The 18,348-nt window shown below is 48.4% G+C and overlaps 1 protein-coding gene across 16 annotated transcripts in view; it reads left to right on the forward strand.

Annotated features, from left to right (window-relative positions):
• PACS2 (phosphofurin acidic cluster sorting protein 2) overlaps positions 1–18,348 on the forward strand; it is an 84,387-nt gene that overhangs the window by 14,217 nt on the left and 51,822 nt on the right. For 7 of the 16 annotated variants that reach the window (XM_054211478.1, XM_054211481.1, XM_054211482.1 and 4 more), the window contains exons 1-3: positions 11,815–11,952; positions 12,996–13,247; positions 15,391–15,478. In XM_054211478.1, the coding sequence (XP_054067453.1) occupies positions 13,042–13,247; positions 15,391–15,478 (294 nt within the window). In that variant the 5' untranslated portion in view covers positions 11,815–11,952; positions 12,996–13,041. The other 9 variants (XM_054211486.1, XM_054211487.1, XM_054211488.1 and 6 more) reach the window with 5 other exon arrangements.

Below are 18,348 nucleotides of genomic sequence, written 5' to 3' on the forward strand. Positions count from 1 at the left end.
GTTGTGAGTAGGTTTAGCCCGACCTCACCGACATCCCTGCCACGTGCCGCCTCCTGCCTTCTTGTGGTATTTACTTCTCCTCTGGCTTCTCTCAGCGTTGCCGCAGGCCGCCGCTGTGGTTTCGAGCTGTGAAAGCAACGCGCAGTGCTTGGCTTCCCACCGGACTTGGAGTCAGTGCGTGCTTTCCCGCAGAATAGGTCACTATAAAACCATCTGGTGAATATTGGTAAAGTCATAGAGTTCTTCACAAGGCTTCTAGGGAGGCAGGGAAAAGGGTGCTTTTTATCTTGTGTACTTTTGAGTGCTGTGACTCAATGACTCTGGCAGTAAATCAAGCAACTGCGCGGGAATCCTGCTTTGCGTAGCTCTGCCCAGCAGCGTGCCGGATGCTGGGTGTGTGTTCGTGTGAGGCTGCCGCCACGGTGAGCCCTCGGAGGTAGCTCTTGGTTTAGGACAACTGTAAGATGATTTCACTCTGCTTTTCTTTGCTTCTCTCTGGTGGTGGTCAGATTTGCTGATGGTTCATATTTTAGCTGGGAAAAATGCCCCTTGTTGGGATCCTGGTATGTCTGTATACGGTCAGAAATGTTGAGTGGGCTGGGAATAGCTTCCAGCAAAGTTGTATCAGTTTCTTGGAGCTCTTTTGTTCAGTGGAAATTCCTTTCTTTTCTCTCCCCCTTCCCATCCCCCTGACAGCCCACCTCTTTTCTACAAGGACATGCTGAGGTATAATTCACAATCGTGTGACTCAAGTGAAATATGCACAGCTGCAAACGCATTTTCAAATGATACTTCATTGTTAAAGCATCTCTCTGAGCAGGTTTGCAGTTCCAGTAGCCGAGTGATCAGAATGTGGTAACAAAGAGGATTTTGTTGAAAACACTTGACTTTGACTTTTATCAAGCTCTGAGAATGTTTTGAGCACTCGCTGCTTTTGCATGCAAATAGGAAGTATCTGGAGCAGGGTAGATCCACGGTGGGGAAAATATGTTAGATGTGTCCCTGAGAAAAGGTTATGTAGTTGAGTTTTCCTTTGCTCTCCCTGCATTGTATTGCAGAAGTCATATGACAGTTGGAGTACAGTGAAGGGCACGTTAGACAAAAGTTAGATTGATGTTTGAAGTATCAGGAATATCCAGTCTTGTGGGCTGTGGCTCTCCTCTACTTTCCCACAGAAATTTTGCAACTCTCTTTCCTCTTTGGATCCATCAGACTTGATGCTTTTGTGACTTCTTGCTTTTTATGGTGCGTAACAAAGCCCGGCAAGTAAAAAACGCAGGCGTAGCATGTTCTGTCACAGTGACTGTGGCCCAGGGCTGCCGGGGTTTGGTATGGGGCTGACTGAATCACAGCCATACCAAGAGCCAACATCTGTTCATAGGTAAGTTGAAAGAGATTTATTGACATCCAGGACATCACAGAAGGCTTGTACCCAGTTTAAAGGCAGAATTTGGTACAGCTTAGTGTGAACAGTTCTCTACTCGCTGGAAATTCAGCAGTTCATCTTATCTCCCACAGTTCCTGTCTCTTGAACAGGCTCCTTCTCTAGCTTGCTGTCTTGGTTCCAAAATTATCACCAGATTTTCCAAGCTGTTGCATGAGTAACTTGGGGCTTTTCTCCCGTGAGTGAATTCCCACTCTCCACCAGCCGTCCAAGAGGACCTGCTCTGAGTAGAAGCTAATCTGTGTTTGAGATGGTACCTCTGCAAGCAGAGGACCCTGCTGAGTATCGGTCATGGGGAGCCATCTGTCTCTGCAGTATTCTTGCTGATTCAGGTGTGAAAACAGAGAAATGACTTAGTAATTTGTAGTTAAATGAATGATTATGTGTGGTCAGGATTCTCATATACATAATATACAGAAATGACTCAGTGAAGCAGTTGTAGCATGTGCTCTTCTTGGCTCCAGTGTTTCCCTTCAGACGGTTTCGAGGTGCTTGCTGTGAGCCGATGAGCTGACCTTTGCTTCATGGCGGTGGAAATGAAAGCTCAAAATAAACACTTGGGGAGTGGTAGTAAATCTACACTGGCTCTCTGGAGAGCTCACGCTCATCGGGATTGTGGGAGCCCCAAAAACACATTTCTTGTTCTCTCTCTCCCTGTAGGGAAGTATGATTTCTTCAGAGACGTGGATTTGACTGCTTTGGTGCTGTCTATCATGCCAAACCATGGCCTGGGAGACTTCTTGCAAATTGCATGCAAAATCTTAAAATGGGAGGCATTATTCTACTATTTGTAAGATGTGAAAAGGTAGGGATGGCCCCTCTCATCATGGCTTCAGCGTAAGTACCCAGGCTCCAAAGGAAAAGAGCGTGAGGGGATGGTGGATTTGGGTTGCCCTGTAACAGATGGGCACAGAGAAGCGGGTTTAATGTTTTACGGGTACCCCGACAGAGAACTTCTTGCATCATCTTCTTAAATCTCAGCTCGATCTGCCAGATGTGGAACACTTAACAGCTTTAGGAAGGGTGATGTTTAGTAGATCATTTGCCTGTTAGTGTATTTGAGGCTATTGGTGAAAAAGCTCAGCAGTCAGAAACATGTAACGTACATAAATACATTTTAGGTATGATGAGCCCCGATGCGAAGTGTGATGTGATTGGTATTAGCTGTAGTCATGTGGTGAAAATCAGAGGTTGAGTGTGGTCCTCTGATTGAGGAGGGCATAAAATTAAGGATACTTTCCATCCTGGTGGTTGAAAAAATGTTGTGGTACTTGTCCCTATCTCATCCCCACTGATGATCCTCAACTGTTTCTGTGACAGAAATGCTCTTTGACAGCATGAGTAAGTGCACCTGCTTTAAGGCTGCTCCTTGCCTCATCCATAAACAGAAGCACTGACCACAAAATGATGCTGATACCTATTGCATGCTCTTAGCATCACTGTCATGTTAGTCTTGGCTGATTGCATCCGGCAGATGTATTTGAAGAGAACATTTTCAGGGAGCTGAGACCGGTCTGGCTGTAGAGTTTGGTCTCCATGAGTGATCTCGTGGTGTCATCCTGTTCACAAATGGAGTAACTCTATCTTAATGCTGGATAGGCTCCTCAATGATCCCTCCCAGCAGTGAACCTTGGTATCCTGCTGGGAAAGAGCCGCCTCGCATCCAGCCTCTGCTTGTTCATGCCTCGTTTACCTCTGTCTGCTTATTCTGTAGAGCGTCTACAGTTTATCTTGATAAATCTGGGTTCAGTTGGAACTTGTAGGCCTGATGAAAGGTTGTGGGGACTGAATGGGTTATGATTGTTATAAATCACTTCCTGTTTTATTGCTTATATTCAGCATTAAAAATCTTATGGAGGGCTGGAACAAGTTCTGAGCAGTGAAGACCAGCATCTCAGAGCACCTTGTGTCTATCACAGCTCACTGTTTTGCTTGTTTACACAGGTCACTCTTACATTTTAATAAATACTCTTGACAAATTGAACTAACAAGTTCAGGCATTTGGTTTGCTTTGCTGTTCCCTTATTGCTTTCAGGAATGAAATATCACCAGCAATGATGCTGAAGAAATGTAATATCTAAATGATGTTGAATCTCTGCTTGCTGGCTCAACTTCCGACAGCTCCTGAAGAGGTTTAGAATATTAAGCAAATGCAAATGTTCCTCCGGAGCAAATCCCTGCGTTCTGCCTGACACTGCAAGCGTTTGGCACTGGTGGTTTTTCTGAACTCCTTTAGTAACAACCGTGGCTCCTCTTTTCCCCTGATGAACTTAAAGGGGATGTAAGCTTTCAGAAAAGAGGGTAAGCAAAGTCTGAGTTGTCGAGTTTTCTCCCTATTCTATGAGAAATGCAGTTAAATCTCAGTCAAGAGGGTTTTTTACAGAAAACAAATAGAAAACCTTGTGCTGAGTTATTTCCAATCAAGTGCTTTCTTTTTCAGTAGCGGCTCTTTAAAGTAGAACATACAGAGTATATTTAGATGTGAAGAGAAAAACTGGGGGGGGGGGCACGCGGGGAGACATTTTTAAACTGCTGTTGAGAGACATTTTGAGATCACCTGGAGACTGGGAGTTTCCCTGAAGGAAGCTGCTCTCCTGGAGAGGGGATCAGAAGTGCTTTGAAAACCTGAGCTGTTTGCAACCCCACTGCCAGGCCTGGAAATGCGTCTTCTCCTGGCTGTCCCCCAAGCGGTAAGGACAGCCTGGTGGTACGGCTTCCTTTGCATTCAGGTGTCTCCTCATGATGTTTGATGTAGTCTTTGGCAACGCAAAATCTGCTGCTGCTTCACTGTAAAGTAACTTCCACAGGTCAGCTTTAAAGACTATAAGAGAGCCTAGTTTCTGTTCATTAGGGCACTTTTGTGCTGCGTTCTGTAGTTTTCAAGGCCTTTGGTGGAGAGCTGGTGTTGTGCTTGATGGCAGGCTGAGCACTGCACTCTCTGTAAGCCTTTTCAGTCCAGTTTGGCTGGTTTTGGAAGTTAAAATGCTGCTGCTGGTTACCGCTGAAGTTCATTCCCAGCAGTAGTGGTAGCAGTTTCACTTCAGCCATCTCATTCTTGCATCGACCTGGGTAATGTTGTTAACTACTTGGCTTTTAGAATCTCACTAGATCCCTTATTCCTGTCCTGTTCTTTGTTGATTTGCTTCCCAGCTTATCTGTGCTCTTCTGAGCACTCCAGCAGACAGTGTGCAAATGAGCAAGTGCTGCCCAGAATATTTGATGGAAAAAATTAGAGGAATAGGTGCCGGAGCACAATGTAGCTGCAACCAAAAGCATCAGGAGGCATTTCTTTCTTTGCAAGGACTGCTGAACGCTTTCAGACCTGTTTTGACCACTGTTAATACTGCAAAGCTCCTCTCAGTTTGTCCCTTCCTTTCTGGGGAGACAAATCTGCAAGGGGTAGTACATTTCAGCTGCTCTACCCTCGATGTTTTGTTCCAGTTTGAGGGATGCTAACCAGTGTTTCCAATGTGTTTAATGCTGAACAGAGTTCCCCCAGCTTTAGTGACAGGATATGGAGTTCTTTGTGAATTATATTTAGCACTGATGGGAGCTGCTTTGTCAGCTGTGTGTTGTTGCTTTGTAAAAACTGTCACCGTTCAAATCTAAATAAATGCCGCTGGGAAAGAAGAACTTTCCTTTTATGACAATTTGGTGTGTTTGACTTGGAAACGTCCTTTGAGCTGTGTCCGGGGGACAAATTGCTTGTCAGCATTGCAGTCCCCTGCTCGAAGCACCTGAGAGGGGCTGGGTGCATGTTGTGCCGCGGGGCCGTCAGAGCAAATGGCTGAGGTGCTGGCGAGCATCACACAGGACGTTTGGTACGGCTGCAGGAGTTGCTCTTCGTGGAGCTGGTGGTTCTCCTAACCTTCCTTCCCACCTGCTGTTGAATACATTGAGGTTTGGAGTTGCAACTTCCCCTTTACAGCTTCTTCCCTGTAGTTCAGGTTATGAGGGCTGTATTTTTGGAACCTCTGCTTGCTGGAAAGAAACCATACTTCGGGATGCTAAATAGTCCTCCTGTGTCTGAGGCATGGTGAGAAGTGATCATCCCCCTGTACTGGGCACTGGTGAGGCCCCACCTCGAGTGCTGTGTCCAGTTTTGGGCCCCTCACCACAAAAAAGACCTTGAGATGCTAGAGCGGGTCCAGAGAAGGGCAACGGAGCTGGTGAGGGGTCTGGAGCACGAGTCTGGTGAGGAGCGGCTGAGGGAGCTGAGGGTGTTCAGCGTGGAGAAAAGGAGGCTGAGGGGAGACCTTCTCGCTCTCTACAGCTCCCTGAAAGGAGGGGGTAGCCAGGGGGGGTCGGTCTCTTCTCCCAAGGAACAGGCGATGGGACAAGAGGAAACGGCCTCAAGTTGTGCCAGGGGAGGTTTAGACTGGATGTTAGGAAAATTTTTTACACTGAAAGGGTTATCAAGCATTGGGACAGGCTGCCCAGGGAAGTGGTTGAGGCACCATCCCTGGAGGTATTTAAAAGCCGGGCAGACGCAGTGCTTAGAGACATGGTTTAGTGATGGGTTTTGTCAGAGTTAGGCTGATGGTTGGACTCGATGACCTGAAAGGTCCCTTCCAACCTGAGCGATTCTATGATTCTATGAAAAAGTATGTTTCTAACTTGAGTGTTGAATTCTGATACCTCTTTGACCGTCACCCGATTCATCTCCAGAGTCAGGGGAGCAGCAAGCTGGCATTAAACATGGGCAAGTAAAGGACCAGAGTAGACTGTTGGCTCTGCGGGGTGTTGGGGTGGCTGGCTGTGTGTGCCAATCTGCAAGAAGGCCAGAATGGCAGGCTTTGGCAGCCTTGCTGTGATGAGAACAGAATTGGGATCTGTGAAGTGTTCTTCTAGTCTGAAAGCAAGCCCGCCAGTGAGATGCTTTGCATATTTGATTGCTGTGCTGGCTGATACCAAACGTACCATCAGAGTTCACAAATGTTTTTCACTGCTTGCTGGCTGCTCTGCCTTTACCCATATAGGACATTTTGAGTTCTCAGTAAAGAGCAAACAGCCATTTGGGCTTTAAATGATACTTACGTGGTTCTACCATCTTGTTTATTTCAAACCGTATTGCAAGCTTTGCAGACAAACCCCTGTTCATCTGGCAATCAACGCACCTAGTTTGAATCAAGGCTACAGAATGACAGTCTGTTAGGAATGGGCCACCAACCCTGGCTTTGCTGCCATGCCTCCACATGGGTCATCGAGGGAAAAGCAAGCTTAAAAAACAAACAGAAAAACCTACCCCTAAACCCAAAACTCCTTAAAAAAAAAAAAAACAACCTCCTACAACACTTTTCAGAAAGTCTGTTTATTCTAAGGTAGTTGTCTTTCAGAGAAGCACCGAGTCTGAAGAATCATGCGCCATCAGGATCTTGGCTTTGACTGGGAGGGCCACGTGTCTGACTGTGCCTCGTGAACGGGGCAGCATTCGGAGATGGCTGGGTGAGAAGTAATTTGATGCGACCCTTGGTGCGAGCCTGTCTGGCCCCTGACAGGTTGTTCATCTCTCCTCTGCATGAGAAGGTGTCATGGAAGCTATTCAAAGTGGAGAGGAGTAAGGCAGAGAGATGGCAAATTGTTCATGCCCTGAGGGCAAGCTCTGATTTAGGGACGCCGAGAAGCCATCTGTTTTTCCTTGTCTGCTTTCTTAGCTGGAAGTTTCCTAGTCCTGATTTCTCTTGACGAAGAGATCACAGTGACAGGTAACCCGAGCAGAACTGAGCTCTTTGTTACAAGCCCGAAGTCAAGGCTCCTGTTGGCATAGTTTTCTCCCCTTGAGGGACCTTTGATGGCTGATTTACAGACAAAGGGGAAGATCAGGATATTTCAGGCTGAGTCCTGTGTCTCTGCTGGTTTGCAGGGCTTAGGGACAGTATGTGCTGTGGCTGGGACTGCGGTGTCTCCTAGGGGTACTGGAGAGCACGGCACCAGGTGGCACGGCAGCAAGCTCTCGCTGTGGGCCGTCCAGCAGTGGGAACGAAAAGCAGAAATAGCACTAGCATTTTGAAAGTAGTTGAGTGCGAGAGTCCTTGGAGACCAGTGCTTCCTACTATCAAAAAGAAAACACTAAATACTGAACCTCTGAATCTGCCCGCACACAGATGCGTGCCAGCTCCTTGCTGCCAAACACTCCTCACTGCTTGGGATGGGGCAGGGGAGCAGCTGGGGAAGTGGTTGTTTGGAGAACAGAGTTCTTGACGCTGTAGTGAAGGAGGATTTGCCATCAGACTGCTCCGCAGGGGAGCGAGGAGGGAACAAGCAGGCTGTCGGAGGAGCTGGTCTCATTTGTTGGGTGGTTGCAGGGAGCTGGTCACGTGAGGGCTGTGACATCCCTGGTTGCTGTGGAGATGTGACAGCTCCCAACCTGATGCTGCTGCCGCTGCGTTTGGGGATGCTGTGCTCAGGGCTGAGGCGTGGATGTGATGGAGGGGAGGACTGGGAAGAGTGTGAGGGTTATCATCCCGGCAAGGCACACAGCAGGAGAAAACGTGTGCCTTGAGGCATTTTCTTTAACCCTTTCATCTCACTGACGGGTGCCTGTAACAGAGCTAGCTACCACTGCTGGGTGTGTGCTGGAAGGCTGGGTGCTGCCTTTGTTCTTGCAGTCAGCTTAGCAGGGGGATGCTGCTACAAAAGAAGGCAGCGATGTGCTGCTCTGTGCTTTGCGGCAAGCTGTGGACAGATCAGGAAGCCTTTAGCTTTCATGGTCCTTCTCATCTGCTGGCTAGTTTGTGCAGCTCCCGCTAGTCCCAGAGGGTTTAGGGGCAGATGGGAAGGGCTCCTGGCAGGCAGGCAGAGCGTTCCCCTAGCATGCCTGGAATAGCGGATCCCGGTCATCAGCCTGCTGTGTGACAAGCATTGCTGTCTGGGGCAGGGGGCCAGTGAGGAGATGGCAGGTTGCATAAGGAAAGAATGAGCCAGGGAGGGGAGGGCTGCTGGGTTTGTTCCAACTTAAAGTCTCTCTTCTTCATCCCCTACTCCCAATTTGTTTTTTGCATTCCTCCTCCCAGAGTCTCATTTGGTTTGGGGCGTGATCTGTTTGCTCATTTGTGTATAGGCTTTTACGCCAATCTGTAAGGCATGTGGTGGGGAGCCACCCTCCACCCTGGCTGGCTTGCAGAAGCTTAGTGGGTTGTGCCTTTGTTTTGTTGCTGGCTAGCTGAGAAATGAAGCCCTAGCTAACAGAAACAGCTTGACCAGCCCATGTCCTAAAAGTTCCCCCTCCCTGACATGTGCTGCTTTGACTGCTCTCATCAGGTGCTCAAATGGGAGACTGGCATTTGAGTGCTGCGAGGCTTTCTGGGTGAGAGGCTGTACTGCGGCACGTGGTTATCTTGTGCTGGCTTGTTAGACCCATAGCTCCCACCAGCCTTTGGTCAGGTGGATGTGGCTATGCCTGCTCTGTCTCCATCTTGCTGCTTGTTCTTTGGCAGTGGTGCCTCTGGTTACTCCACCTGCTCCTAAATTAATACGACAAATATCAGATGTATTTGTGTCGTCTTTAATGTAGCAGATGTGATCCTGACAGTCTGTCAAAGGAGCCTTAACCATGAATCAGCTTTTCATTATTTGCCGACTTTAGTCTTTAAAGCTAATAAAACACCTTCCTGTTGCCTCAAAACTTCAAAAACATTGATCAAACCTAACCCACCAGTACCATAGGCTCTTCCATTGATGCTCGCTTCGGTGTCTGGATGCCATGCAGTCCTGGTGTTCTGGCTGCTGGGTTTGAAAGAAGCAAGCCAGGAGAGGTATATTTAACTAGACTCGTGCCTGTGCCTTGCAGGCAGTGTGGTGTGAACACATAGGTAAGTTTGTCTATCTCCTTTGCACGTTGCCTGCCTGAGAAACAGACCTAATCCCTGCTTTGTGTCTTTTTTCCCCTCTTAAGTCACCCTGTAAAGGGCTTTGAAAACATCAAAGTGAAGAGTGAGAAAGCCAAACGTATAGCAGTGTGTGCAAGAACTGAGATCTCGACTGAGGTCAACAAATGTGTGAAGAGAGCTGCTTCAGCTCTTGCCAAAATGACTTCTTAAAGGGAGAGAGAAAGCTGCTGTTTCTCGGTAGCACGGTTCAGAGCATGTACCTGGAGGCGAGTGCTTGGTGACAGACAGGCTGATTTCCTCCCAGCATGACTTGGAATACATCAGGTCTCAGCGAGGTAGTCAGAATAAGGTTTTTGCTTGGCTTGGCTACCAAGTTTTGCTTGGCTACCTGAAGAGCGTGTGGAGCTGTGGAGATTTAACTTTAACCCCTGTGGGTTTCACCAGCATCGCTGTGCCTCAGTAGTGCCCTTTGCTTTCCAGGCTACTGAAGCCCTGAGAGGTGAGATGTGCCAATGGAATACGTAAACGCTGTTTTGTGAGCCAGAGTTATGTCTTGCAGGGATCCTGATACCTTTCTGCCTTGGGTGAAGCTCCTGGAGTCATCCAGCAATGTCTTGGCCCACTGAAGGAAGACATACCTCAGCATTTTCCAACTGATATGGTGGATTAGCGTGTCTAAGCTTGGATGCGCTTTAATCCTCGGTCATATTAACTGCATGTTGCTCCTCAAGTAGCAAATATGTCCGTGCAGAATTCTAGGATCTTTTCAAAATGTTGCAGGTCTGCAAAATTTTGACACCGTTTTGCATTTTCAGTTTGGAGCAGGGATGGCTGCAATATATTTGAAGTGAGCCAGACAGCATTTTGGCTGTAAAAGGACGGCGTCTGTCTGTGCGTGTGTGTCATTGTGAGGTCCTGGGTAGAGCCTGTTGCATAAAATAAAGCTGCCACCCTCTTACCTGTCTGAACAAGACCTGCTTGCTACAGCACTTCTGTGGATCTTAGTCTCTAGAATCTTAAAAGCTTAGTTCTCTGTATTAATGCTGAGAAGAGGATTTCAAGATCCTTGAGAATAAGAACAATGAAAATACTTGCTCTGCAATTGTTTCCTGCCTTCTTAAAGCTTATCTGAATGGATCTGTAACCGAAACAGCTGGCTGAAGGTTCCCGTTTAGTTTGCTGGCAAGTGTGAAGGACGGAGAGGTAAGCAGAGACTAACAGAGGACCATTACGCTTCTTCGCAACTTGCTCAGGTTACGTTTCTGGCAGGACAGAAATTTGGGGCACTTGACCTCTGTCTCCTCATTGAATTTGCTCCTGCTTTGAAGCTTACCTGAGAATGGGACCAAAATTAGGTAATTTTGAGAGAATTAGCTCATAAGCTTTGGAAAGTGAAGAAGCACTCTTCTGTGGCTTCTACCATTGATCTCTTTGCCTGGAGGCCCTGCTCTGATCCTTCGGCGGTGTTAGACGACAGCTCTTCTCCCCCGTTCTCCCCCCAGGCTGACTCTCCTGGGCCAGCACAGAGCCCTGCCTTTAGTGTATGAGTGCAGCAAGGAGTACATCCACGTGCAGTCCTTCCCTTCCTGGGCACAGGCGAAGCAGGTGTAAGAAACTGCTCGTGCAGTTGGCTGGTTGTGCGCTGCACGGGTTCATACCTTACTTAAGCAGCTGTCTCTGAAAAATGCCATGCAGGGCTTCTGGCTCCAGCCTCTCCTGCGCAGACGGCCCTGTAGCTATGCGCAGAATGGCTCTGTTTGTCTGGGCAAGCGTGTGTCTCCCTCCACTTCTCCTTCAAGTGGCTTGCGATTTATTTTGGGACTGACTTGGATGTAGTGTCAGCTCGCAGCAAAACACTCCAAAGTTGAGGTTGAAAGCATGGGGGTAGGAGGCTGCTTGTGGTCCTGGAATGCTGAAATAACGTGGGTGAGGTGACACTGTCCAGTGACCAAACAGAGACCAGTTCCTTCCTTACAGCCATCGGCTGATTGAGGCTTTCAGACCTCGGAGGACAGGGCTCCTGGCATGAAATGTCTTCTCTGGGAACAAAGTCTTCACAGCTTTTGACCTGGACAAAAAGGCTACCTGTGTAGTGAGCTAGAGTCTTCCTGCCCCGGCTCCCATCTTGTATTTGGAGTCCCCTATAGCTGTGAATGCATCTGTTATTATTCTTGACTTCTATGGGGCTTAATTAAAATACAGGTCTTTAATTTTTAATTTTTCCTTCCTGTTGATTCGACTGTCTCTGCGTGAGCGAGGTCTCAGTGCAATTACTGTGCTCCCTGTGGAGACACAGACATTTAATTCAGTGAGGCAGGCTCATTCTTGGAGGGGGTTTATTTTCTTCATCTTCCAACTCAGAGGGACACAAAAGCAAAACATCCAGTGGGTAGAGAACGCGACACTTTTCTTTGGTTGGTCTGGGCATGTTTGCTGGATCTCGGTTACCAAAATGTTATGTTCTTTGCAGATAACTGCCTCCCCGAGCAAAGAGCTTGCGATGAAGCTATTCAGCGCAACTTGGATTAGCAGGGTGAGCCGAAACCATTGGGTCAGGTCCAGGTTTCCTCTTTAAAACGGCGTTCTTGCAGCAGTGATGTAAAGAGATGAAGAGTTTTATTCTTGTGGAACGCATTAAGCTGGCTCATGATTTGTTAACCGGAGAACGGGGTCAGGCAAGTACCTCGTGCCTCCTCACCGTGAGGCAGACGTGTGTGACCGGAGGGGGACAAGTGTGACCAGAGGGGACACAAGCTCCTCGGCAGGCCCTGCCTGCTGCTGTGTGGGACCCAGCAAGGGAGATCTACTATGAACCTTCAAAAAAGGATGGAAATCCTGGCTCTCAGCTTTCTGTGTCCCTTGTTTAACACTATTTGGGATAACTTAGTGCTTTTGTGAGCTTAACTCCCCCTGTGCAATAGGTCAATGCTGAAACAAACATGCAAAGACAGCATTTGCCTGCACCTCCTGTATTACAGTCCCAGGCTTTTTATAGACCACTCAAAATACTTCAGGCTCGTTCAGCTCCAGACTTGAAGCTTCCTTAGTTCCCCTCATGTGGCTGTGCTCTAGGTTATTTTCCCTGCGTTCACAGAGATCAAATACGTATGTATGTGAAACTTGCAAATTAACAGGCTCATTGATATAAATGTTTTGTAACATTCCCGATCCCTGAGACTTGATGGAAGTACCACAAAATCTAGGCAAAAGATAAGTGTATGGAAGGAGGTGCTGCTGTTACCAGAGGCGGTTATGGCAGACAAATCCTTGCCGTACCTGTGGGTGTGAGTGGTTCAGGATTCCTGTGTTGGCAACAGGGACACCACACTGGCTCTGGATGCAGTGACGTGCTGGAATATGCCTTTTCATGATTATTTGAATAAGGTACGGCCCCTTTCTGCCATGTATTCTGAAGGCTGCTTTGATATCTAAGCTGTAAACTTGGACAGAAGATGCAGAACAATGAGCGTGTTGACGGTAAGAGTGATTTGGTGGGGATGAAACTCTGATTTTGTTTCCCCTCCCCCCCAGTGGGGAATATAAACATTTCATTGTTGTTTGTGTTAAGCGCCTTTTAGTACCAGCAGCCCAGCAATGGGGGATAAAGAAAGCAGATGTGTCCCATGTCTTTTTTAACTGCTTTTGTTTTTCTGATCGCTGTAAAGGAGGCTTTTACTTCTTTCTTTTTTTTTTTTTTTAAATTTTTTTTCCCAAGCAGCAAGTGCTCCACAGGGCTTGATCAAAGCTCATAAATGATGAATTGAAGGAATGCCCGGCGGAGAACAGAACGCCCTCCTTTGTGCTCTGCTGTGTGCGCTGAGAACACCATTGTTTCTTCCCATACCTTTTTCATCCCTCGAGCTGGGGACCGGAGAGAAAAGGCCTTTGTTCCTTGTCCATCAGCTGAGACAATGCCAGTGTGTTGTCCTACCTCTGCTCTCAGCACCTGACTGGCCTGAGCTCTGTGGGTTTTGGCAAGTTGAGTGTGATTGTCCTCCAGCTACAGTGTTACAAAGAAAACAAACGGCACCACAGCCTCCTTCCTCCAGACCCTGGCCTGGCCGCTTCACGGCAGCATCCACCTGTGTCTGTGCTTGCTGTTTTCCTCAGGATGCAGAGGGAAAGCTGGCAGCTTGAAGGATGCAGCTTCACCTGACTTCCAGTGCGCTGGGACACTGATGTTTGCAGTTGAACGCACCGGCCCGTGCTCTCCTGCTTCGCTCGGGGGGGGTCTCTGCCCCTGGGTGACAGCGTGTCACAGCTGTCCTGCCCGCTTCTGCCGTCCCTCCTCCTGCACCCAGCGCCTCCGAGCTCCCCTGCTCTAGCACGTTTGTCTCCATGACACTGCACGCAGCTGCTGGTGGTGTGACAGAGGGGAACGGAGGCCCAGTCAGGCCCAGTTTTTCCACCTTCCTTGTAATTTCTATGGCATCTCTGGCTGTGCTGTCTTCTGATGGAGAACTCCGCAAAGGGGAGAGCTTTTAGTTCTCTCTTTCTCTTGGTTTTTGGGGGGCTGACGGAAGGAACCAGTGTTCCGCAAATCAGCAGGGAGAGAAATAGCATGGGCTGGGGTGGAGAGGAGGCTGGCAAGGGCATGTTTGGAGAGGTGCTCGAGTGAAGACCGTAAGAGCTACGACGAGCTCTTCCCTGTTCCTAGCCCCACGCGTTCCTGGATGAGGCAGGCAGCGTTTACTTCAACCTCTGCCGCTGCTCCTGTAGGGAAGAGCCTTTAGCTGCGTCTCTCCTGCAGCTTTGCACCTGGGCTGATCATGTCCAGCTTCAGGCATCACAGCAAAGCAACATTTCAGCTTCCCACTGTGGTGGGCAAGAAGGTGGTGGAGGTGCAAGTCGCCCTTGCAGTAGTGACTTGTCGCGTTCCTGGCACCAGTGTGGAGTCCTGTAATTTAAGTGCAGGCTTCAGTCAGCAGCACTTGTGCTGCTGCTGCCTGGGCATGCACCAAAATCCAGCGTCAGCTCCTCTTCCCTTCCCATCTACTGCTGGGCTTGGCCCCTTCATGAAAAGCCCTGATGTTACACTTTATCTGGGAGAGAGCTCTGCGGTGGGTTTCAGAGGAGCCACGCTGAGGCTTGCTAACATCCCATGGCAGAGACTAAAGCTGCCCATGCTGTGGCGTAGGGACCTGACACAAAGGCAGTGCCGGCTCCTGGCCAGAGTGACAGATGATGTCTACTCACTGGAGACCACCGGGCAGTTTTCCCTGGCCCCTGCTTTCCTCAGGCTGAGCTGTCTTTGCTTCAGGTTTATCTTTCCTTGAAGTTTGTTTCTAGGCATGCTTTCTTAATTACACCAGCGGGAGGTAACTTTTGTGAAATTGTGACAGTACCGATGCCCTGGATCCCATTACCTCAGAGCCTTCGCTCAGCTCCACTTAGTCCAAACTTTATCCCTTCCCCAGCTCCCTGTGCTGGAAGGCAGAAGTGCAAACAGCTTTGACCAGAACAATGTAGCATTGCCTGGGTAAAGAGTGTGATTTACTTGCGTATGTGTGGCATGTGAACGCCAGGGCCAGAGGGCACAGCTTGAGTCCTCTCCTTCTTTCTTTTTTTTTTTTTTTTTTTTTTTCCCTTTCCCATTGGAGATGCCTGAGCCACTTGCTGGCACTTTTGTTTGGGGGTGAGGAGGAGAATGTGTGGGTTGACAAGAGGAGGTGGGAGTGAGATCTTTGGGAGCCAGGCATCTGAAAATGAAAAAGCCAACTATCTAGGAAAGCTTTGTAGACGAGTTTAAAATTAGACTGACCCAGTGCTTTTATACTGCTGGAATTTAATTCCTCTGACCCTAAAGCTTTTGGTCTGACTCGGAGCAAGAGTTCCCAGGCTGTGGTCGGTGGAAGTGCTGTGAGGCGCGCTCATGTGGCCATGGGTCTGTGTCAGAGAGATGTCGCTCCTGTCCACTTCCTTGTATTTGTCAAAGTGTGACGAAATTCAGTCTGAAAAGCCAGGGAAGACTCACGTATTTTTGCTGTCTTTGTGTCTGTATCAGTGTGTGGCTTATGTTCACCCTCCGACGGGGATACTGCTGTGTGTGAGAGCTGTTCAGAGCTTTTCCTTTTTCAGGCATGATTGTAACTGTTTCTCTTCTGTTCCTGTTTGCAGGTTGTGCAGCTTGACATTAAAGAAACTGGTAGTCTTAAAGGAATTGGATAAGGAGCTTATTTCTGGGGTCATTGCTGTCAAAATGCAGGTAATTGCTGCTCAGTTCTAAGAATTAAATGTGTTGCTTGGGTGAAAATACTGGCAGATGCCTAAACTGAGCTTCACCTCCGTGTGAGAGTTCATTGCAGCCATGGGTGGCTTCTCAAGTGCATCAGGGCATTCTGGGTGTGTGGAGAGTCTCTGGTGATCCTTCCCTCATGTTCCTACTGGATTTCACTGTTGTAAGCAAGGAATATTGTTTGCTGAGGGCTCAGCGCAAGCATATCTGTATGTAAAAAAAAATGCTCTTTACAGATCACACACTGTCACCTCTTCTTCCTGAGCTGTCACTAAATCATAGAATCCGAACCTGGTTCTCAACTTAACATGCTTCAGCTCACTTCGGGGCTGAACATCTTGGTAACGTGGTCCTGGTTTGGGGGGTCTGGAGGCTGAGCCTTCCTCTGCTGCTGGGCAGATCTGCTATCAGGAATCCAAGTCGTTTTGTAGCCAGGTGCTTGTCAGTGGATTTGTGGGATGCCTGTACATTTTAATTTGTTTCCATAAAATACAGCTGTCATCCTAGGTAAATAACCCACTTTACAGCATACGTTTGTGCCATTTAATTAGGTGCCTACATGTAGGTCACAGTGCCTGGAGGCAGGCTAAGGAGGAAGGGTTCTCAGTTCCACAGTGTGTCACAGCATCAGTTTGACTCACGTGCCCCCACCACTGCAAATGCTGACGTGCTTAGTGAGTTAGAGCCTAGCAGACCTCTAAGTAGAAAAATACCATTAACCATGCTGAAAAGCTGCTGCTTTTCAAATAAAGAGCCAGCAAAACCCCTGCAGGGAGCTGGTTATGTCAAAACACACACAATCTACCTTGGAAACTGAAATTGTGAAGGCTCTGTGGTGCAAGAACATGCAGCTGAGGATGTAACCAGCATCTCTCATCTTCATGAGCAGTCCAGCTGGGGTAAAAATGTGTGTCTCTGTTGGAGGGGGTTCACGCACCCACATCAGGGAGCAGAAAGGTAGGGAACTACACACCTGGATTCATGGGAACCATGGAAGAAGCACGGCTGTGGGTTCCCAGGCTGTCAGATATTGCTTATTGGCGCTGAAAGCTTTCCTTATGTTTGTACTCCTAGATGGTCGATGCGTCACTGTAAGGGCCTGAGGCTTGTCAGTGAATGATCTACGTGTAAATCATGTCAGACTTGGGTTGGAGAATTCAATAGCTTTTACTAGAGCAAAAGCTTCTTTTCCTGTCCAGGTTACTGCTGACTGCTCACACTTTTTGTGTGTGAAAAGGTTGAAAACACTGTCCCAGGCCCGCAAGTTCAGAGGGAGTTTTAAAATATGGGACTTTCTTATCTATTTTGAGTACATGTTGTGATTTGCCTTCCTACAGTCAGTAAGACGCTGGACCTCGGCATTTCTTCTGCCGTCCTTTCCCCACCAAGGCAGATCCCTGTAGAACTGGAAGGCAGCAGGACTTGCCCTGTTTGGCGTGCTCATCTGCCGAATCCCAGGCTGCAGCTCCCATCCCCAGGCCTTCCTTCTTTTGCCTTTGCTCTGTCCTTCCAGCTGACCTAGAGGTGACAGTGGCTGGAATGACTGCTGTCCCAGAGGGTGCCTCACCTTGAGCGTCCCTTGTGCTGAATCAGCACCCATATTTCTTTGTGGTGTGCTGTTTAACGGTGGGTCAGTAGCACTGCAACTGTCTCAGACACAGGCAGATTTGAAGCCCTGTTATTAAATGTCCCTTTGTCGCTCGCAGGTTATGATGATGCTGACAAGCTTCTTTCAGGGACACTTAATTTGCCAGCGCTCAGGTTTCTGACGTGGCAATTGTTTGAGGCTGGTGGTACTGGATCATCAGATGTACGATCTCTGTCAAATGACTCGCGGCCTTTGTATGGGGAATTGCGAGAGAGAGGTGGCAGGCACTGGAGTCCTTCCAGAGGGGATGACTGAATTCAGACCTAACGAGAGCATCTTACCTGCATTTCCCGTGTCTCCTTGCAGCCTCCTGAACAGTGATGTTCAAAGCGTTGTCAAGTGTATTTTCTGAGCTGTTGCTCTATTTATCTGCTGTGGTCTTTTAAAAGCAGCTATATTTGGTATTTCATTAGATTTCGAGTTGCATAACAAGTAAAGCAAGATTGCTGCTATTAGGAGCTTTACACCAACGGAACAGATGCCGCTGTTGCCAGCGGCGAGGCTAGCTGTGCTCTACTTGCGTGTGTGATTCTTTTCCTGGGGGGAGCCCTTCGGATTCTCACCCTGCTCTGGTCCACTGGAGCTTACGTACTTTGGCTTTTCCACAGAGGAGCCTGCGCTGTGTTTTGCAGGAGTGGAGGCACCACTGCAAATCACAGCACTCGCTCTGGCTGCCTGAGCGATGCGTTTGGGGAGGAAGGGATGTAAACAAGTCTCTGCTGCTCTCTCATCTCAGGATGCTATTTGAGGCTGATATGGGCAGACCAGATTTTCCTTTGGATATAGCTGGGAGGGGTTTACCCCCCCCACCCAGTCTGTCTCTGATTTCCCAGATGCTGCTTTTTTTGAGAGCCACAGTTCGGTGCTTCTGGGAGATCAGCCCGTCTGGACAAAGCCAGATCTGCAGCCTCAGCAGAACATTGAGCCAGGGACCTCTGAAACTTGCCACTGTGTTTGAACAGTGCAGAAGGATTTGCTAGGCAGCAGGAAAGCACGACAGACTGATAGTTTTCCCTGAAACATTCCCTGAAATGAAATGCTCACACGGTAAATAGCCCAGTAACTCGGTTAGCGTACAGCAGCCCAAACACAGTGTTGATTTGCAGTTGCCCTGTAACATTGTCAGGTCTCCAGTCTCCACTGTGATGCTTAGTAGATTTTTTTTTTCTTTTATAACCCCAACTGTTCACAG

This window comes from Rissa tridactyla, chromosome 8, assembly GCF_028500815.1.
Source record: "Rissa tridactyla isolate bRisTri1 chromosome 8, bRisTri1.patW.cur.20221130, whole genome shotgun sequence".
Lineage (NCBI taxonomy): Eukaryota > Metazoa > Chordata > Aves > Charadriiformes > Laridae > Rissa > Rissa tridactyla.